General features: G+C 40.7%; 1 protein-coding gene across 2 annotated transcripts; it reads right to left on the bottom strand.

Moving 5' to 3' along the window:
* Positions 1 to 2,698: 2,698 nt before the first annotated feature.
* AP3M2 (adaptor related protein complex 3 subunit mu 2) lies at positions 2,699 to 22,163 on the bottom strand. Of its 2 annotated transcripts, none has more exons than XM_045986048.1 (9): positions 22,130 to 22,163; positions 19,420 to 19,762; positions 16,135 to 16,306; positions 11,677 to 11,814; positions 9,336 to 9,421; positions 8,548 to 8,681; positions 7,001 to 7,208; positions 6,580 to 6,724; positions 2,699 to 4,983 (listed from the first exon to the last, which is right to left on the bottom strand). In XM_045986048.1, exons 2-9 carry the CDS (start codon positions 19,690 to 19,692, stop codon positions 4,883 to 4,885), a joined length of 1,257 nt encoding a protein of 418 aa, XP_045842004.1. In that variant the 5' UTR covers positions 19,693 to 19,762; positions 22,130 to 22,163; the 3' UTR covers positions 2,699 to 4,882. The 2 variants fall into 2 exon arrangements, with proteins under 2 accessions (XP_045842004.1, XP_045841997.1); XM_045986041.1 differs by lacking the exon at positions 22,130 to 22,163 and adding an exon at positions 21,258 to 21,377.
* Between the last annotated feature and the right edge of the window lie 236 nt (positions 22,164 to 22,399).

Below are 22,399 nucleotides of genomic sequence, written 5' to 3' on the forward strand. Positions count from 1 at the left end.
TAAAAATCATTTCAAATATTTCCTTTCGTTCATTGGACATACACAGAATACTTGCTGTATAAGGCAACATGCTAGGTGCTAGGGACAGTATAAAGGGGGAGGAAAGTAGTTCTCGGTTTGACAGCAAAATAAGGTACTTAAAACAAATACCCGGGTACAACACAGATGGGTCACGAAAACTGGGTTTCAGTTGCAAGAAGTATGAGGGAATCTTAAGAAAAAACAGAGTTCGATAGGGCTTTCAAAACTGGGCGAGCTTTGGACTGGTGGGGAGGTGTGGGTGAGGCATCCTTGAGATCAGGAATGTCACTGCATGGAAATAGAAAGATCTGGAGAGCAACAAGGGTCATGGGAGTATGGGGAAGGATTTTGTACAAGTTGTCGGAAGTGAAGGTCATGAAGAATGTAGGTAGTAGCTTTCATTATGGTGCTTCGAAGGCCAAATTGAGGTTTGGACTTGATTCTATGGGCAACACGGAGCCACTGGGGCTTGTGTGCAACCGAAGTAAAGAACTGAGCATGCGTTGGGGAAAATGAACCCCGAGGGGGTTGGAATGAAGGCAGGCTGGGTAGGCAGACTCCACAGACAGCACCCAGGGTAGTAGAAAGGGGAATGGGAGCATGACCTTGCCAACACAGCAGCATCCCACCGCGGGTTGGCCGAGAAACTAGTATTGGCCCTTTTCTTCCCAGTCCATTTTCCTTTCTTGTTCATCTGAAAGAATGAACTCCCAGACTATGGGACGCCCGGCTGCCTCAGTCGGAGGAGCACACAACTCTTGATCTCAAGGTTGTGAGTTTGAGCCTCATATGGGGTGTAGAAATCATTTAAATAAATAAAACTTAAAAAAAAAAAAAAAAGACCATGCACTCCCAGACCAGTCCACGCTAGTATGTTCCTTAAGGATGCTGCTTTCTGCTTCTCTTAGACTATTTCTTAACTCAAGCTGCAGCTCCTGCTCCTGGCTGCAAGCTGACAGGTTGTATCATCACTGCCAGCCCAGGTCCAAGAAGAAATCTAAGGGTGCTTGCTGCTGGATATATGCCAGCAGTTTCCCAAAGAGGAGACAAAGTTGCAGTTGCCTCTATCTCTTGAAAGACTGTGAGAACAGCTCACTTTAGAGGTTCTTAGAAGAAAAGTATGTAGTTTTAGCTCACAGAAGAGACCCTCTAAAGCCCAAGAGTTTGATTTAGAGGGGAGCGAAACCCAAACTTCCCTGAAATACTCAAGCCCCCACCTCCCCCACCCAGAGCAGTTAAGCCTGAGTTCACGGATTCCTCCACCTTAAACCTGTCCCATGTAAGTTTTCCCGCGCAAGCGGTACATTTTATGGTAGACAGAAGTGTACCCCGGCCATTTAGACAAACCCTGCTGGAGGACAATAGGCAGGACTCCCAGAGAGCGCATCTCTGGCAGGAATTCAGTGGGTTTCGCCCCCTCCCCTTTGCATGACAAGACTTTCTCCAGAGACCCGGATGAATGAAATGAACTGAAGCAGTAAGGCCTCCTGGGATGGAAATGCCAAGTTACAGGCCCCAACATTCCTCCGGGTGAGGTCCTGGCAACCACGGGCTGGGTGAAGACACTGCTCACAGGCGGCCGCGGACCGAGCTGCAGGGCAGAGTCCCAGCCCCGCAAACAGATTCCTGTGAGTTACACTAAAATACATTCAAAGATTAACAACACATCATTACCCGGTGTGGGGTAGGAAATTGAGGATAAAATGTCTGGAACTTGGCAGGCCAGGGAAAGGTGAAATTAAATAGTTCCTTTTCCCCACCTGGTTAATAAAGCAAACAGACGCTAACAGATCTGAAGGACAAGAAAGATTCTTAGGCAGCTGTGCAATACATTTTAGTGGGTAAAGACTCAGAGGTACTCAGATGATGGAAACTACTATCCTCCTAGAGCCCCGATCTTAGGTCTGGTTATCAAAGAGTGTCATAAATTTGGGAGTCCACATTTAACTTCAAAAGTCCAAAACTCATACCATCCCCAGTACTTGGGATCCCCCAGCACTGGGGGAAAGTTTAAGAGTTTCAAATTCGATTCTCTTTTAAAATTCTAACGATCAATAAATTAATCTCATTGCTAGCACTGAGTCACCACCTACTGGTCACAGAGGAAAGTACACGTATTTTTATATAAAATTCACTAGGTCACACCACAGTGCAACCAGAACAGCCAGAGCAGGGGGGAAGACATGTTACCAGCCAAGACAGATGCAATGGAGTATTCATAAACACCAAACACTGTAGTTCATAAACAGAGAAAAAGCCCTAATGTCTTTTCATGACCACGAGGGGCTTACCAAAGAATATAATTACAGATACGGGGCTAACAGCCAGTGTCCATACTTTACAGATCGCCCAAGACTTAACTTCATTTCACGCCTGAACTGGCCAACCTAAGATCAAGAGTGTGGTGAAAGCACTAGAATAGCCATCAGCAGCTTTAATGGGGAAAAACAACCGATCTTCACCTTTGTTCTTACCACTTTATAAATGACATTAACATCAACATCCCCTATTTCCAGAGGTAACAAGAATCCTGCCATAGCTATAGCGTTAGGTCTACTGGTTTGAAAAGACAAAAGCAGTAAGATCCTCCTGAACTGACTTATTTCTCACTGCTTCTTCTGAGGCCTGCCTGGCGTAACAGTACTGTTAGTCCCAGCAACGAGATAGGACACAGAGGACTGGTAAAACTCAACTTTATTATGATTCAAACACAGGAGATACTTCCACGCATGTTAAACACATATGGAGTTGAATGACTCAACCAAGATGCCCCGCTGGGCGGTTGCAGCAATGCCCCGCTAGGCTCGAGGTCTGCTACACGCGGGATACATTACTCCATATACTAAGGCCTGTGGGTCCCATACCCTAGATATTTTACTTCTCCTCAAGTTCTCCCCTTGAAATTAGGATGAACTGTCCCGGAGGAAATATCACAGCTGGATGTATAACCCTAAAAACATTCAGGGACCAAGACTGGTTGTTTTCCTATGACCTAGGAAACCTTCAAATACTCCCCAGCTCTTAGAAGAAGTAATTCTGAGTATTCTGGGATCATAGGCAGAGCTGTTCCCCCTACCCTGCCAGGTGTGTATAAAGGACATAGTCATTTGGGACAAATTCTGGAGTGATGGGAGTATGAAACACACCTGTTTGTATACAACACAATTCATCCCAGAGGAAAACCACAAAGCAACATTACTGTGCAGGAAAAACAAGTCCAGGAAGTAGGGAGATAAAACTCGAAAAACAAAATTGCTGAAGGACTTGGAAACGGCTTCAGAGAAAAATGTAAGGTTTGGAGAGCACAGGTCTTCATTTTTCTCCATGCATGAAGCAGAGCACAATATCACTCTTCTAAGCTAGAACAACAATAATTTTAAAACCTGTCTTTTATAAATATTTAAACGGGTAATAGGCATATTGAACTCGAATAAAAATTACCCATTGGGAAAGTCCGAGGTACTCCCTCAGCCACCATGTTTTTTAAACTGGGGCACACATGATCAACATGGCCCCATCTTCCTTCAGTAACAGCTTTATTCAAAGGTTTAGGGGAGATATATATATATATATATATATATATACATATATATATATATATATATATATATAAAATTTTGGTCTTGAAACAAAGATGGGCCGGTAGATAGATTACTAATAGCTCTATTACAGAATGGAGCACAGAAGACTCCAAGGAGATAACTACTGAGCAGCTTCCAGGATTAACCATGCCTCTTGATGGTAAGCATTCTTTTTACTTAGGGTTACTGATGGAAAAGTGTCAGACAGCAAGGCTTAGACTCCAGCACTAGCCCAGCACCGACAAGTGTAACTAAGGAGTCACTGGGTTACAGCTGTGATGCACTTAGAGAGGAAGTTGGTCATCTACACTCGAACACTGTGACAACAAAATCTGGCTGCCCTGGGATTATGGGATTGGCTTTTCTGCAACTGTCCTTGGGTAACAGGAAAAAGGCTGGTGAATTCTGCAATGTAAAGTGAGTAAACTGTTGTGGGTTAGGGAAAGGGGGCATTTCAGGCAGCCTCTGCCAGGAAGAGGGCAGGTCACCCTCTCACAGAAGATGACAGACCAAGTGCTAAAGGCAAACAGTAGTTAGTACCTGAAAACTTGTTGGATATCATCATAGTCTTCAAGGGAAAATCTAAAGCTACTGGGGTTTTCCATGTCATTAGTGGACTCAAATTTAGGAAGCTTCCAGTTCACTTCTAGAAGTACTGATGACTTTATAGATATATATATATATATCAAAGTAGAAGGATCAGAAAGAAACCAACTCCACTCCTCCTTCCAACCCTCCTTCACGTGGGGCTTGACTGCTTTTTCTGCCCCTTTCACTTGAGCCTGTGTCCTCATACTTCTTCGGTACTGTTTCCTTTCTTCTCCCTAATAGAGCAGATTCGTTATTAACTGGACTTTCTGTGACTAGCATTCATTTCCTTCCAAGCTTTCTTTCCTTCTTTCTAATCTTTCTACCTGAAAAAACAAAAAGAAGTCATTCACTGGCTTTAGATCATTAAAGCCAAGCAAGTAACAAATCCTACTCTTTTCCTATGGTAACCACGTTTAAAATAGTTAGATATGGCATCAAGCCACACTCTCCGTCACACATCTCTTCTTGCAGAACTGAATTGGCACTGATTGTGTTCCAGTTCTGTCCAGTTCTCCCTGGCGACCCTTCTCTCCCTTGATTAGCTCCATGGCACAGAAGGCTAAGGATAAAAGGGAGTGGGTGGGTCCAGAAGGGGATACTGACCTAGGAGACAGGCTGATATTTTTTACTTTTAGACAAGTAAGAAATGAAAAAGCGTTCATGACTGTTCTTTTTGCAAAACTCTCCCTTCAGGTTCGAACTTGGAACTTTCCAGCTTTGGTCATGTATTTTATGCCCTTAAAGGGTTTGTACTTTTCTCCATACATATCCAGACGATTCACCTTGAGTCCTGGAAGGAAGGAAGATAGGCATTATTCAAAAAGGAGCATGTAGCCTGTCTGTTTAAATTCATTTTAATGGGGCACCTGGGAGGCTCAGTTGTTAGGTGTCTGCCTTCGGCTCAGGTCATGATCCCATGGTCCTGGGATTAAGCCCTGTATTGAGCTCCCTGCTCAGCGGGAGCCTGCTTCTCCCTCTCCCACTACCCCCTGCTTGTGTTCCCTCTCTCACTGTCTCTCTCTCTCTCTGTCAAATAAATAAAATCTTAAAAATAAAACTCATTTTAATTCAGAAGGATCAGTGCAATAGAGAGAGTTCTAACAATGAACCAGAAAAATAATAATAATTGCCCCTTATTTATTCCATTTTCCTGAAGATCACAGATTTTTCACTCTTGGTCTGAACACCGATAATAAAAACTTCTCCAACAAAAAGCTATCCTATTTGGAAGACCTGTTTGTAAAGTGGCAAGGGCAGAAAGTTAAATAAAGACTGAAATGAGGATAAGGAAAAAATAAGACCCTTCTATATTTTTCTTAAGTTACTGGATGGAATACATGAATTAATAATAAAATAATTCATGTATAATGAAATAAAATATAACTTAATGAATGAATGAATGCTTCCTAGTATTCTCACTATACAGTATAAAAGCAAAATACCTTTAATACTGCACAGGGCTTTAAAATTTGTGAAGTTTTTTTTTTTTTTTTAAAGATTTTATTTATTTGACAGCGAGAGAGAGAGAGATCACAAGCAGGCAGAGAGGCAGGCAGAGAGAAAAGAGAGAGGGAAGCAGGCTCCCTGACAAGCAGAGAGCAGAGAGCCCGATGTGGGACTCGATCCCAGGACCCCGAGATCATGACCTGAGCCGAAGGCAGTGGCTTAACCCACTGAGCCACCCAGGCGCCCCAAATTTGTGAAGTGTTTTAAGATGAAAGAGTTTAGAATTGAAGTGAATGCTATCCACTTATATTAGACAAATTCTGTTGGTAAAGAAAAACTTTATATAAAGCTGAAATAATCTCCTATCTGCCTTACACACTTATTCTAGGACAAATAATAGCATAGATTGAAAGTGCCTGGTGCATAGGAAATGTCCGGTAGGCAGTAACTATCATCATCATCAGCTTGAGACAGGGGCAGATCACAGTGGGCTGATGTGGGTTCTATATGGTAATAAAAGCAAATGTGAAAGTCCTTCTGAATCTGGGGGAAAGGAGGGGAAATTGTTCTTCTCAGTTACCAGCTGAGAATGCAGAAGCTTCCCATCCTGCAAACCTTGGGAACCCCACACCGACAAGGCCAGGATGACTCAACACCTGCTCATCAACACTCCATCTACCCACACTGCTTCCTTCTCCACTGTGTCTTATACACCGGCAGTCAGATCACTTCAGCCAGCTTCAAAGTAAGGATGATGAACTTTCCCCAGAAATGCTAAAGAAGATTTTACTCAAGATTACCTGCCAGGAAATGAAACCAAACTCCATAAATAGGGACCCAGCAGAAGGTTTTCTGAGATCTGTGGACACAGATCTGGAGGTGTCTATGGGAAGAGCCACTTCTGTTCTCATGAAGCAACGTTAAGTCATGAGTCACTCACCAGAAATGGCCAGCTGCTGGATCTTAAATTGCAGGTTAATTGTGGGGTTCTCATCTGGTTTGGAAGCTCCAGCCTGAAGACTCATGGTCCCCTTCAAACTTGGTAGCTTTTGGGGATTTATTTTTCCTACATCCCATGACAGCATCTTCAAAGAAAAAGAAAGAAGTTACAGTGGAACTCTTCATTTGAGGTGGTTAAGCTCTAACCTCAGGGCATCTGTTCACTGTATTACAAGCTGCCTCTAAAGTGGTTTTCAAGAGTGAAAACTATTTGTTGCCGCAAATAATCTCAAGGAGAAAAAGGATGTCCCCTTGATTACGCTTCCCTTTCAACAAGGTGTAACGTCCATGAGGAGGGCTCCTGCAAAAATACTTCCAGCTAGTATCAGCAATTCAAAACCTCCTGCTTATTCTCCTCCTACCTTGGTAACTGGGTCAAATGTATGTGTCCCCTGAGATGGAGCGAGGCTCATATTCAGGACCCCTTTGGGCATCTGGCTGGTGACCATCACTCCCTCTATGGTCTTCCCCATAGTCTGCTTCGGTCCCACTGTTATTTCAAAGCGTCCAAGTGAACTACTGTCCCGGAAACTGATGCTATGTTTGACATACACTGGAATTGCCACCAGACTGGAAAAGAGACAAAAAACCCATTTCGTTACTCTACTTGGAAAAATGGCAACATTTTCTCTTTTTATACTAAGCTTCCCCCAGCCCCCCATTGACAGCTTGTCCTTCCTTACCTAATTCTTTACTCATTATTAAAAAAAAAAAAAAAAAAGCTCAGGAAAAAAACCCAGTAATCTTTAATTTTTTTTCTTTTTGTAAAGCTAAGACGCTGTCTAATAAGTGAATCAACTCTTCTAATGATTGACTAATATTAACAAAAACCAAAGTATACTAAGTCTACTATGAGAAAGGCATTAGAGATAAAAATTAGGAGTCGCCATATCTCTGTATTTTACTTTATGACACGTGACCAATAATTATTTGTATTTGGGAGAGCACTATTCATACCTCATGGACCTTTTATAGTATCTTTGGAGTGCTTTCACCAGAGTTCCTCTGATCCTCACAAAAATCTTATGAGGTATGTATGGTAGGTTGTCATGATAGGACAGAACGGAAATAGAGAAATCACAGAGTAATACCAAAGCAGTAATAGTTCTTAATAGCTATTAAACACTCCTGTACGCCAGCACTATGCTAAATGTTTTATCTCCATTATCTTGTTTAATCCTCCCAGTAAGTATGAACTAGGCACTCTTCCTGTCCTGATTTTATACATAAATGGTGCTGTCCTTGTACTTCACTAAGATTAGGTTAATTTGCCCCAGGTCAACATATCGTAAGTACTGAAGATGGGGTTTAAATGTAGGCAGTCTGAGTCCAGAGCCTTTGCTCTCAAGCATGTACCTTTTTTTCCTAAATTATTTATTCCAAATTCCAAATTGGTGGCTCTGAGGTGTCATGGCTCCCTTCAGTCTGTATACCTTCTACTACACGCCTTCTACTAAGGGCTTCTACAGTCCTTTGACAAGATATTAAAGAGAATGTTCAAGACCAAAAATGACTGCCTTTGATGGTTTTTCATAGCCTTTTAGGTCGGGGGACTGAACACAGGTGTACTCAGATTCCAATTTAAGAGAAACAGTCTTCCTGTTTAGACATATATCCACCATAAAAACAGCAACAGAAATCTTAATGAGCACCGACTTTGTATAAAGCACTATTTAGAGACTATTTTATTTAATCTTCAAACAAGGTCCATTTTTTGTTTTCTACTTACAGATAAGAAAACAGACACAGAAAGGTTAAACAACTCACCTGAGGTTACCCAATTAGTAAGTACAGAAACTGGAATTTGAACCCAGGTAACTCTAGGGCCTGAGTCCTTAATCCCTACGGGTACTGTTTCCACATATACACTTATGCACAGATTCTATTCGTAATTGTAAGGGCTGCTTACTTCTGTGCACTGACATGGTAAGAGAGCAGGCGGAAGTTTCCATCAGGAGGGATGAAGGAGAGGATACGTTCAGATTCCCAGCGCTTGAAACGAACACAAGGATGGAAGCTGACATCATCCAGCAACCTGGGATTCTGTAGTCACCAGTCACGGAAAAGCAAGAAGTAGGAATTAAACAGCCATAGTTCTTTTGGGAAAGTCATTCAGAGGCTATCTTTATTTAAATGCACGTGCATGCATGCACATATACACACACACATGCACACAAATTCTGTATCTACTTACAGAAAATTCAAGCCTGATATAAGCTTTGTGGCTGTCCTTAATTATTTTTTCTTTTTTTCTTAAGTTTTCTTAAGGCTCTGTAAGGAGTCCAAAGCGAGGCTTAAACCCAACGACGCTGAGATCAAGAATTCAGCTGAGATCGAGAGTTCGCTGCTTAACTGACTGAACCAACCAGACACCCTATCCTTAAGTATTTTTCTTTTCTTTTTTTTTTTTTTAAAGGATTGTATTTATTTATTTGACAGAGACACACCGAGAGAGGGAATGCAAGCAGAGAGAGTGGGAGAGGGAGAAGCGGGCTTCCCACATAGCGGGGAGCCTGATGTGGGACTTGATCCCAGGACCCTGGATCATGATCTGAGCTGAAGGCAGATCAGTGACTGAGCCCCCCAGACGCCCCATCCATAAGTATTTCTAACTGTTCCATTCCATTCTCACCACTGTCTTTCCAGAAGCAGTTAATTTGTCATCTCGAGATCTGAATCTATGGTTTAGGATTTTACCATGAAGGAAAGCGTAAGGTCTGGCATTCCAGTCAGCTTGACACAGGCATCAATAACCCCCTGGATCTCAGCAGTAATAGTGGAACCTGAGATAGGAACAAGCCAAAAAGACCGTAAGAGGTTATTCAACGTTTCTCCGTCTTTCACAACCAACGTATTTCCTCCCTACTGCCTTCTTTAACGTTCTCTCTTCCTCCCCAACTTTTGTCTTCTCCCTCCCTTCTTTCACCCTCCTTTCCTTCTTTCCTTCTGTCCTTCTATCCAATTCATCTACCAAATGCATTGGTCCATCCTTCTAAATATTTATCAACTGCATATCAAATATGAGACACTATGATGAAGCAAGGGGGATAAAAGATGAATGAGACCTTTATTAGCTTAAAGAAGTCTTCCATCTAGTGCAAGAATCAAACAGGGTATCATTGTAACCAACGGTTCAGAAAACTTCATAGCAGAAACTGCTCTCCCTACTGTGTCATCAATCAAATGGACACTTTGCATCTTTATCCTACAGGAGCTCTCTGTAGCATGTCATTGTTGACATCTCATTCTCCCTTTGTAAAATCCTCCTTTCTCCTAACCTCTCCTAGTTTTCTGCTTTTCTAGCTCCTGTTCCTCAGTGCTTTCTGCAAATTTCCCTCTTTGTATAGCTTTGAAATGCCCATGCTTTTCCACAACTCTGGACTCCTCTTTTCTTTCACTCAACATGGATTCCTTGAGCTTCTCCCACAGGTTGTCTTTTTACTGTGTTGACTGTTTTTGTTGTGCAGAAACTTTTTAGTTTGATGCAATCCTAATTGCCTATTTCTGCTTTTGGCATCATATTCAAAAAAGCCACTGCCCAGACTAGTGTCAAGAAGCTCTTTCCCTATGTCTTCTTCTAGTAGTTTTATGATTTCATATTTTACATTTAAGGCTTTAATACATTTTGAGTTTTGTTTTTTGTATTTTTTGGTGTGAGATAAAGGTCCAATTTAATCTTCCACATGTGGATATTCCACTTTCCCAGCATCATTTAATGAAGAGACTATCCTTTCCCCATGGTGTAATCTTGGTTCCCCTGTCAAAGATCAGTTAACTGTAAATGTGTGGTTTTATTTCTGAACTCTCTATTCTACTTCATTGGCCTATGTAACTGTTTTTATGCCAGTATAATAGTTTTGATTATTTTAGCTTTGTGATACATTTTGATCTCAGGAAGTATGAAGTCTCCAGCTTTGTTGTTCTTGCTCAAGATTGCTTTGGCTAGGGCACCTGGGTGGCTCAGTGGGTTGGGCCTCTGCCTTTGGCTCAGGTCGTGATCTTGGGGTTCTGGAATCCAGCCCTGTGTCAGGCTCTCTGCTTGGCAAGGAGCCTGCTTCCCCCACCCCTCTGCCTGCCTCTCTGCCTACTTGTGATCTCTGTCAGGTAAATAAATAAAATCTTTAAAAAAAAAAAATTGCTTTGGCTATTTGGGGTCTTTCGTGGTTCTATATAAATTTTAGAATTATTTTTTCTATTTCTATAAAGAATGCCATTGGGATTTTGATGGGGATTACACTAAATCTATAGATTGTTTTGGATAATATGAACTTAAAAAAAATTTTTTTTAAACGTTTATTTTTGTTTAAAAGGGAGGAAGGGGGAGGGGCAGAGGTAGAAAGAGAGAATCTTAATTTTTAAAAGATTTATTTGAGAGAGAGCAAGCACAAACTGGGGCTGGGGGTAGGGGCAGAACGAGAGGGAGAAGCAGACTCCCTGCCAAGCAGGGAGCCCGACATGGGGCTCGATCCCAGGACCCTGCGATCATGACCTGAGCTGAAGGCAGACGCTTAACCGAAGGAATCATCCAGGCGCCTTTAACATTTTAGTAATATTAATTCTTCCACTCCATTAACATATTTATTTTCATTTACTTCCATTTATTTGTGTCTTCTTTAATTTCCTTCATCAGTGTTTTATAATTTTCTGAGTATGAGTTTGGTTAAGTTTACTCCTGTTTTATTCTTTTTGGTACTATTGTAAATGGGACTGTTTTCTTCATTTTCTTTTAGCATAGTTCACTGTTTATATTTAGAAATGCTACTGTTCTTTATGTTGATTGTGCACATTGTGACTTTACAGTATTTATTAGTTCTAACAGTTTTTTGTTGAGTCTCTAGGGGTTCCCATATATATAATCATGTCATCTGCATCATAATATTTAAGTCTACTCCCAGTACCTAGCACAGTGCCTGACACAAAGTAGGTACTAAATTAAAATGAGTGATCTTGAATGAGGGATAATTCTATATATAGCAAGTGTTATATGAAGGATACCCTTTCCACTCTCTAGTTCTGAAAAGAGATTAAAAGCACCTACCCGATTTATCAATGATGGCATCAATCTCTTCGATCACGTCAAAATAGGCCTCATTGTTGGTGTACTTCACCCCAGTCCTTCGCCAGGGTACCACTGACAGCTGTCCAGTAGGAAGCTGGTCACCCACATTGGTGCTTCCTAAGATAATGAATATGACTGTAATTTAATTCCAACTGGATAATTAGCTGTAACTAATTATCTAATAATCATAGAACACTTCCCTAGAAGTTTCTATGCTCCCATTATTCATGCACTCAATTGGGAGAATTTAAAAAAAAAAAAAAGTAAGAGTTTTCTCAACTTCTATCTGGGTAACCTAGTCTATTCTAAAAACCTATTACCATCAGATCTGCTTCTTTGAGCAGAATGAAGGTTAAAAAGTTACCTGAGAAACAGATATCATATTTTGGTTTTAAAAGAAACATGAACTTGGTCTCTCAAATTTCACAATAGCTTGTAGCTTAAATAATGTACTGGCTTTCAGCAGGGATGGTGATCTACATTTTAATATAAAATTTTTATGGGTAAAAACAGTATTCTAGTTCAAGGTGGATTTTTAAGCCCATTTATGCTAGTTATTAAAATGTACATATTTTACTACTACTAATACTGAATCTTAGGAAAAGAATACAAATTAGGTCTCTCCCTGTCTATAAGAGTTGTAAATCAATCCTTGTTTCCCCCCCAACAAGGATCAAAAATATTTTTTAACCCAAAAGTTCTATGCTGAAATTCTGAAATATAACTAATTTAAAATCTATTTCCTTCTTTTGTAACCTGGATATTTTCAATCTAAAGAAAGAAACATTAAACACACAGACATATTCAGCACATTTGCAGAACATTTCAGCTTTTCAAAAATGACTCCCAGGTACCTTTTGCTAGATTTAAGAGAGATTCAGGAAAACGAATCCAAAATATTAAAAAATGATTCAGGCACTAACAAAGAGTTTAAGAGTTCAATGAACCCAAAATATTGAAAAAGCCAACAAATGTGTTTTCTTAAAAAGAGGCACCATATATTAAAACATGTCATGTCAAGCTATAGTAATTAAAGCAGTATGTAAGGCAGGAAGCCTAAAAGCAAAGAATCCACAGTGCCTTAGTACAAGATAAAAATATTTTAAAACAGGGAAAAAGGTTAGGTTATTTAATAAATGGTGCTAGGAAAGCTGGTAGACAATGTTGGGGAAATAAACATGGAGGCTTTCTTTACACTGCATACCAACATAATTTCTAAATAGATTAAAGAATTATGTCCAAACGTAAATCCATAAAAGAACTAGAAGAAAATACACTTTTTAAAAAAGGAGAACTTACCTTCTCTGAACTTAAAAAAACATTCCCCTATGTTTTCTTCTAACAATTATAAGGTTTGTATTTAATTCTTTGACCCTGCTGGAATTTATTTTGTGTACAGAATGGGTAGGGGGACTTCATTTTGTTCTATATCAAACCTGACTGTCCTAACACAATATATTTACTGATTGGCCCCTGGCCCACTGATTTGATATATTACATCTATATATACCAAATTCCTACAAAAGCAAGGGTTTGTTTCTGAACTTTTTCTTCTTTTTTCTTTTTAAAGATCTTATTTATTTTCTGACAGAGAGAGAGAGAGAAAGCAAGCACAGAAGAGGGAGAGGGAGAAGCAGACTCGTGGAGCTGAGCAGGGAGTCGATGTGGGCTCGATCCCAGGACCCTGGAATCATGACCTAAGCCGAAGGCAGACGCTTAACCAACTGAGCCACCCAGGCACCCTGTTTCTGAACTTCTACCTCATCCCAATCATCTATTTATCTATTACTGGGCCAATACCACGTTTTTAAAATTACCAAAACTTTATAATATATCTTGTATCCATCTGATTTTCTCTACTGCTCTTTATCTTTTTAAAAAATATTTATTTTCAGGGCGCCTGGGTGGCTCAGTGGGGTCAGGCTCTCTGCTCGGCAGGGAGCCTGCTTCCGCTCCCTCCCCCTGCCTGCATCTCTGCCTACTTGTGATCTCTCTGTCAAATAAATAAATAAAATCTTTTTAAAAAAAAATTTATTTTTAGGTCTCCTGGGTGGCTCAGTCAGTTAAGCATCTGTCTTTGGTTTGGGTCATGATCTCAACGGCCTTGGAGCAAGCCCCATATCAGGCTTCCTGCTCAGTGGGGAGCCTGCTGCTCCCTTTGCTTGTGCTATCTGTCAAATGAATAAATAAAATCTTTTTAAAAAATAAAATAAATATATTTATTTCATAATTTTCATATTTATTTCATAATATTTCATAATATTTCAAATAAATAAATAAATAAATAAATATAATTTCCAAAATTGTCTTGGCTTTTATAGTTTATCTATCTATGCGTTTTTGTCTCCTGTACCACATGAACTTAATATAGCTTGATACTGGACAAGGCAAATCTGTCCAGGCTTTGTAATTCTTTTTCAAACTATTCCCAGGTATTCTTGCATATTTATACTTCTTAAAAATTATCTTTCGTTTGTCAAATGCCATGCAAGCCCTTGTTTATATATTAAGCAAGACTCAAAATATAAAAGCTGAATGAAGCAGAATGACTCATTTGACTAAATCAGAATTAAATGTGGCTAAGCAAACACACCATAAACAATGTTAAATGACAAGTGACAGACTGCAAAAAAATATCTATAAAAGAGAGGATCAAAAATACACAGAACTACAAACTACCATGTATATTTCCAAATTTTCTACATACGTGATAGTTTAATGTCCTTAAGTAAAAGGAATTCTTTTTCTTTTCTTTTTTTTTTTAAAGTAGGCTCCACACCCAGCATGGAACCCAAATCAGGGTTGAACTCACGACCCTGAGATCAAGACCTGATCTGAGATTAAGAGTCAGATGCTTAATGAACTAAGCCACCCGGGTGCCCCAAAAGGAATTCTTTTAATTTAGTAGGAAAAAAGAACTACATTCCAACAACAAAAGAAAAATAGGGCAAAGGACACACAACTAGGTAATTCAGAATAGAAGAACAATCAATAAATACTCAAAGGGTTTTAACTTCCTTAGTAATAAAAAATGAGGGTGTACATAAGATATGACTAAACTGGGGCACCTGGGTGGCTCAGTTAGTTAAGCATCTGCCTTTGGCTCAGGTCATGTTCCCAGAGTCCTGGGATCAAGCCCCACAACGGATTCCTGCTCAGTGGGGAGCCTGCTTCTCCTTCTCCTGCTCCCCCTGCTTGTGTGCTCACTTTCTCTGTTAAATAAATAAATAAAATATATTTTAAAAAACATATGACTAAAAAAAAAAGATATGACTAAACCAATTGCCAATGTTCTGAAAAAATTAATAACAACAGAAGGGTTGTCTAGGATGCACAGAAACTGCTACTGAAAGCATGAATTTTCGGAGCAATTTGGCACAATGCATTAAAGTTCTTAAAATGTGAACACACTTTGATCTAGTACTTCCATTGCTAGTACTGAAAACAAATCACCCTACATGTACACAAAGATTTAAGTATAAGAATGTTAATTCCTTGTTATTTAAAAGAACAAAAAATCAGAAACATCAAAAACAGACTGAGTAAATACCTTAAGGTCTATTCTATATGAAAGAAAATTACATATTTTTAAAAATTTTATTTACTTATTTGACAGAGAGAGATCACAAGTAGGCCAAGAGGCAGGCAGAGGGAGAGAGGGAAGCAATCTCTGTGCTGAGCACGGAGCCCAGTGCGGGACTCGATCCCAGGACCCCAAGACCATGACCTGAGCCAAAGGCAGGGCTTAACCTACTGAGCCATCCAGGCGCCCCTGAAAGAAAATGATAAAGTTACTAAAAATCATGTACAATGTATCATAATGGGATAATGTTCACAAAATATTGATAAAAGTCATAAAAAATATACAAGAGTTGTTTTTAAAACATTCTATGCATCTATTCATTATTCATCTGTCTAGAAAAGATAAAAAAAATGTCAAAACTGTGGCGGGATTAAGAGTTACTTTTGGAATGCGTGGGTGTCCCAGTCAGTTAAGCCTCTGCCTTGGGCTCAGGTCATGATACCAGGTTCCTGGGATTGAGTCCCACCTAGGGCTCCTTGCTCAGCGGGGAGCCTGCTTCTCCCTCTCCCTGCTGCTCCCCTTGCTCATGCTCTCTTTCTGACAAATAAACAAATAAAATCTTGAAAAAAAAAGTTATTTTCAAGTTCTTTGTGCTTTCCTGTATCTCTGACATTTCTGTAATCAGAAAAAAAAAACCTCTTTTTAAAGAGCACACTTTATTCTGTCATTGAAATCAGGGTACTTTTTACATAACAAAGACATTATTTCACATCATAATCAAAGACTATAATGAGCAAAATTAAAGCATCTGGACATCTAAGAGCCCCAAAGACAAGCACTCAAAAACCAGTGCACAACACTGGAGGAAGCCACACCCAGGACGGCAGCTCTGTGGGTTTCCCCTTTCTCCGTACCTGTTATGGTGTTGACGACCGTCCGAAGGATCGTGGGAGGCTTTATCAGCTCTTTGAGGATGTTTGACTCAGTGGCCAATGGAAACCCGTTATCAAGCATCTCCTCTAGTACCTCATAAACCACGACCACATTGTCTTTGATCACAGGCTCTGAACAGACTCCAAAATAATCCTGATGAAAATATCATACATATATCATATAAATCATTCAGAGACTGTGATAAGGAGAAAGAATCTTCCTAGAGAATAAGGATCTAGTTCTATGCATGTGTTTATACAGTGCTTCTGGCATATTCTTCTACGTTGGGGGAATGAAGCATAACCATAGTTCTCTTAAGCAGCCCGATTTGGTAGAAAGAACACTGGACTGGCTTATAGTAGCAGGGTCATTACTAACTTGTTTTAGAAATTAAAAGTAAGTCATTTAACCTTTTTGGGTGAGTTTCTTCAACTAGACAAAACATATAGAATACAAAACTGAATCTAGACTATCATACATGCTTAGGAAGAAGAATCTGAAAGAACTAGGCAAAACAGTAATACTTGATATGACACAGATTGGACCCCAAAATCTTTTTAACCCTTTCTATCGTGCTATTCCTTAACCATTCATGCAGCAAATACAAACTGAGAGGGGAAATAAAATGAAATGAGGGAGATGAACTAGCACACTAGAAAATCTCTTTGGATCATCTCTACACTAAGATGCTAGGATTCTAAAAATGCTTTGTCCTTTTACTAACAAAGTCTTTGATACTCAATGATCCAGCTTGTGGAAAAAACACTGGATTCTAAATCAGAAGACCTGTGTGGTAACCTTATTGTCACTTACTAGAAAAGTTATGCTAATTCGGGTCTTGATTTCTCTTAATAGTATAATCAGTATAATACCACTGGATGCACAGGGATGTTTTAAGAACTATGCATGATTGATTAAATGATAGTATTTGCGAAAGTGCTTTGTAAACTATAAAGTACTTTGAAAAATGTGATGCATGATGATAAAAAGAAAGAAATGCTTGTAGTCATTTGATATGCCCCTTCTAGCAACATCAGTCACATCTTTTCAGGACCTCTGAGATGGTCATACAACCCTCCTTGAATTCATCCATTGAAAAGAAATTCACCCTTTTGAAAAAGCCCACTCTGTTCATGGAAAGCTCTGATTATTAGAAAGTTCTTTCTTTTGCTAAGCTGAAATTTGCTTCCTAGATCTGCCTTACAGAACAAATTTTCATAACAGCCCCACAGTCACTTGAAGACAGCTACAAACTTTCACTTCAATTTTTTTCTCCCAGCCAGACAGTTTGATCCTTCCACTATTCATGCTGTGATATGGTTTCTAGATCATTCCACCACTTCCCATTTCTTTGAATATGCTCTAGTTTTCCAATATGCTCCTAAAATCATGACATCCATAACTGAACAGACTACAGCTATGATCTAAATTACAACAGATAACAGCAAATATCAGAGATATTCCAATATTCAAGAACACTTAAGAGTCAGGAATGTGTTTCTAAAACAAGATTTCTTCTGTAAAAATGAGAATTTCAGAGGGTGGGGGAAGTAACACATTCCCTTGCCAAGAGTACTTTTCTTTTGAAAAATAAATAAAACACCTCATGAGGTTTTATAAATCAGACAAATTGAACTGAGTCATTGGAAAGAAGACCTGTAAGTATGACAAACTGCTATAGCAACTGTGTTTGCAATTCTGCAGCTGGAACTCTTCTACCATATTCTAGTACTAAAAAAAAATAATGCAGCCAGAGAGAAAAGACATTAAAATCAGGAGATGTCCACTTACTTTTAACAAATCTCTCAAAAATGACAAGCTCTGAAGTCCCAGACTTCCAAACTAGTGACTTTACAGTTATCCCAAATTCCTCTGTGGTTTCCACTAGATTAAGCAACTTTTCTCACTTCCTGTCTCATAATAAATTACCTAATACGGTATTTTATGCTATGGCGGTATGAAGCAAATGCTGGGTTTCACCAATGGGACTATTCATCTCAGAATGGGGTAAAGTATCATATGTGGAAATCATAATAAGCCCCAAGGAGAGTAGTTTATAAGGTCATAATACTGGGTTCTTCTACTTCTAGTTCCTCTACATATTGGGATTTATAATTCTCAAGTTTTTACTGTGGGAAGGAAATAGTATGCCACATGAGAACTAGAAACCCAGGATCGGGCTACCACCAAGTACTGGTGGGGAAAAAAAATTATGAAATGTATTTTAACTTTGTTGGGATGAAAGCTGTTTTAGACATGTGATACAGATACGACTGCAAATAAAAGGGCTCTTTGACTTATTTTTTAATTTCATCATCATATCAGAGTCATCATTCTCTTCTTCTTCTCTAATTCCACAATTTCTGCATTCATATGACCAATTCCAGACTTCACATGACACAGAAGTTCAACCAAGGGGCCCTTGCTTCTCACATATTGTCTGAGTTATGCAAATAACTGTAACAGTTGGAATTTGAGCAATTCTTTTAGGGGGAAGGATCCCACTGTTTGCATTCACAGTCTGGGCAGCCTAAAATCCTGTGCTGTAAATGGTGCTGACATCCTGGTATAACTCACTTATACTTCCCCTACACCCGGCTCCCCCAAGATCTTCAAATCTATTCCTGAAAGAAAAACTCAAAGTGAAAACGGTGTCTCATAAAATGTGTCACTTAAATTCTTAAAGGAACAGAAGATTTTCTGATCTTTGTTTTCAACGAGAGTTACTCACTAGTCTGACACGCTGTGGATAAGCACCCCAAACCCAAAGTGAAGTTTGGGTTCACATATTACTCCCACCAAGGAGAGTGAAACAAGCATTACTTAACTTTTTCCTAACTTTTGAAAATAAACATATTTTTACACACTTGACTTTTTTGATGCAATTCAAAGCAATGTAGTTGATGAAGGCTTGCGTCAAGTCCACTAAAAAACAACCAAACAACAAAAAACAAACCCCAAAACTAAATTCCTCTCATTTATGGACAAAAAGGAGGGCAATTCCAACCTCCATAATTAAAATGACTGTATAAAACCATACCAAGTAGAGTGGCTTTCTTATACAACAGGTTCAAAAGTATTCGATTTGTCATTTCAGATGCAGCCAATTCAAAAAACAGAAACAAGAATGTTACCAGATGGGAGAGGAAGAGCAATGCCAGTTTTGATTTTTTAAGAAGTTCCTTAATTGAAGCTGAATACAATGGAAAAAGAACCATAAAGACACTTTATAATTTACATGTACGAGCCTCCTCACATTCACGCACCTGAAACGTGTCCACTACTCGGTGAAGGAACTCAATAACAAATAGAGGCGGAACCTCTGTCTGGATCACGGCCACAAAAAAGATCTTGTGACGGTAAACACTTAAGAGATAGTGGTGAGGGGTAGGGATAACTGGAGGTACATTTTCTGCCTCAGTCGCTCTCTCTTGAGCCTCAAAAAAGTAATCACAAACAGAACGGCTGACCACACTTTTCCAGTGTTTTTCCAGGAAAATATCTCCAGAGGAGTTGATCAAGAAGAGGCTATGAATCATGGTGGAGGTTATCAGTGAGACAGAACAGTCTTCTTCAGTCTGAAAGTCTCGGAACTGCCAATTTTCAACCCTAAAAATAAAAGAAGGTATGGTCAATTCCAGTCCATCAAAACACTGTACAGGGGCGCCTAGGTGACTCAGTGGGTTCAGCCTCTGCCTTCGGCTCAGATCATGATCTCAGGGTCCTGGGATCGAACCCCGAATCAGGCTCTCTGCTCAGCGGGAAGTCTGCTTCCCCCTCTCCCTCTGCCTGCCTCTCTGCCTACCTGTGATCTTGCTCTTTCTCTGTCTCTCTGTCAAATAAATAAATAAACAATCTTAAAAAATAAAACAAAGCAAAACACTCTGCCAACCTTCAAGAGCAGACTCCAGTCTTCTACTGTCAGAGCCTGAAGTATCCCTCCCTAGAATTCTTTCTTTCTTTCTTTTTAAGATTTTATTTATTTGACAGAGAGAGAGAGAGTTCAAAAGTATTCGATTTGTCAAGAGGGAGCAAGAGAGGGAACACAAGCAGGGGGAGAGAGAGAGGGAGAAGCAGGCTTCTTGCTGAGGGGCTCGATCCCAGGACCCTGGGATCATGACCTGAGGAAGGCAGATGCTTAATCAACTGAGCCACCCAGGTGCCCCTCTCCCTAGAATTCCTAAGGATAATTATCAGCCATCCTGTTTGCCAATCATCTACTGCCTTGTTATCTTCACTACTGCTTTAATTATAATCAACTAAAATTCAACTTAATTTTTGGATGTTTGTTTTCTCAACTAGACTGTAAGCTCCTTGAGAAAAAAGACCAGGCCTTAATGATTTTTTGTTGCCTCACTGCAGTGCTCCCAACACAGAAGAGAGTTTCAAAGAATACTGGTAAGTTTCATATCTTTAGCCACAATTCACACATACATAAGAAATGCTTATAGCTGTCCAGTCTCATATGGTAGCCATTAGCTAAATGCTGCCACTGAGCACTGGAATTATGTCTGGTCTGAACTAAGATGTGTTATAAATACACACCAGACTTTGAAGGTCTTGTATGAAAAATGGAATTTTAGATACCAATAATTTAATATTAACTATTAATATTGATTAAATATTGATGAGTATTGATTAAATAAATATTAATATTGATATTTGACATATCAGGTTAAATAAAATAAAAATAAATAAAATTAATTTAACCTTTCTTGTTTTTTTGGGGGGTCTTTTTGTATTTTTAAAAGATTTTATTTATTTGACAGAGAGAGAGATCACAAGTAGGCAGAGAGGTAGGCAGAGAGAGAAGGGGAAGCAGGCTCCCCACTGAGCAGAAAGCCCGATGCCCGGCTGGATCCCAGGACCCTGAGATCATGACCTGAGCCCAAGGCAGAGGCTTTAACCCACTGAGCCACCCATAACCGGTTTTGTTTTTATTTAAAGATTTTATTTATTTGACAGAGAGAGAGAGCGCGAGCGAACACAAGCCAGGGAACCGCAGGCAGAGGAAGAAGCAGGCTCTCTGCTGAGCAAGGAGCCCTGTGTGGGACTCAATCCCGGGACCCGGGGATCATGACCTGAACTGAAGGCAGACACTTACCTCACTGAGCCATCCAGATACCCCTAATTTAACCCTTTTAAAAAATGTGGTTACTAGTAAAATGTCAAATTACACAGCTGGTTTGCTTTTTATGCCTATTGGACAGCGCTGGTCCACGGCCTGAAAGCCATCACCATGGTCTTCATTCAATCAGTCAGATCCCATTCTCTGAGTACTTGTTATGAATAAGGTTCTGCACTGAATGCCCTAAAAAAAAAAAATCTACCTGGGGGATACCCAAGGTCTCTCTGGCGGCAGCATCTCTACGGTGCCTGTCCCCATTATGTGGCTGCCGCGCTGGACCCCAGCTGTGGCCATTCCACCAGCTGGCTGTGAACTGGCCCAGGTGGTCAAACGGCAAAGGCCTGTTGTAGCCAGTGCCCCAGGGCAATCTTAATCCTCTGCCCGCTGATGAGGCAGCAGGAGGGGAGAGAGGGTAACTAGGCCGGGAAGAAGGAGAGGCGGCTGCTAAAGTGGGTTATTTTTGCGCTGGCCCCAGCCCAGCTGCCTTCGAGCAAAAGATGATGGAGACCGTTTAGGGCGGGGGTAGCCAGGGGCGGATTTAAGGTGTGCGCACGTTCAAGCGATAAGAGGGGTCGCTGGACTGCACACGTGCGTTGCCATGGCAACAGTGTCCCCTACTCCCCCAGCCACCGGGACGGAGCGGGTCCCCTCCCCAGGCCGGTACTCGGTCCCTCAGCTCGCCGCATCCCGTATCTCGGAGGGTCAATCCCACAGCAACCCCTAACTCCGAGCCTGCCCCGTGCGCCCCGCCCGAACCCTCACGCGTCCCCGTCCCCAGCCCCCAGACCCCCGCCTGGTACGTGCACGCGCTGCCCCCAATCCGAACCGGGGTCGCCAGCTCTCCTCACCAAGCCTCATTCTTCGCAGCGTCCACCGTTTCGACGCGCAGAAAGGCCCCGCCCCTCGGCCGCCTCCCGCACGCGCGCCGGAGACCGCTCACCTGCTGATTGGCTGGCCCGTGGGCCTCACGCCAGCACCACCCACGACCGAGATCTTAAAGCCTCTGATTGGAGGTCGGTGATCTGCTCCTCCCCTCTGATTGATTGCTGTCCGCCAGTCACATTCTTCTCGACTTTGAGCCACCAATTGGCTCTTGTTGAGGCTTCGGTAATCTCCAA

Source organism: Meles meles, chromosome 2 (genome assembly GCF_922984935.1).
Source record: "Meles meles chromosome 2, mMelMel3.1 paternal haplotype, whole genome shotgun sequence".
Lineage (NCBI taxonomy): Eukaryota > Metazoa > Chordata > Mammalia > Carnivora > Mustelidae > Meles > Meles meles.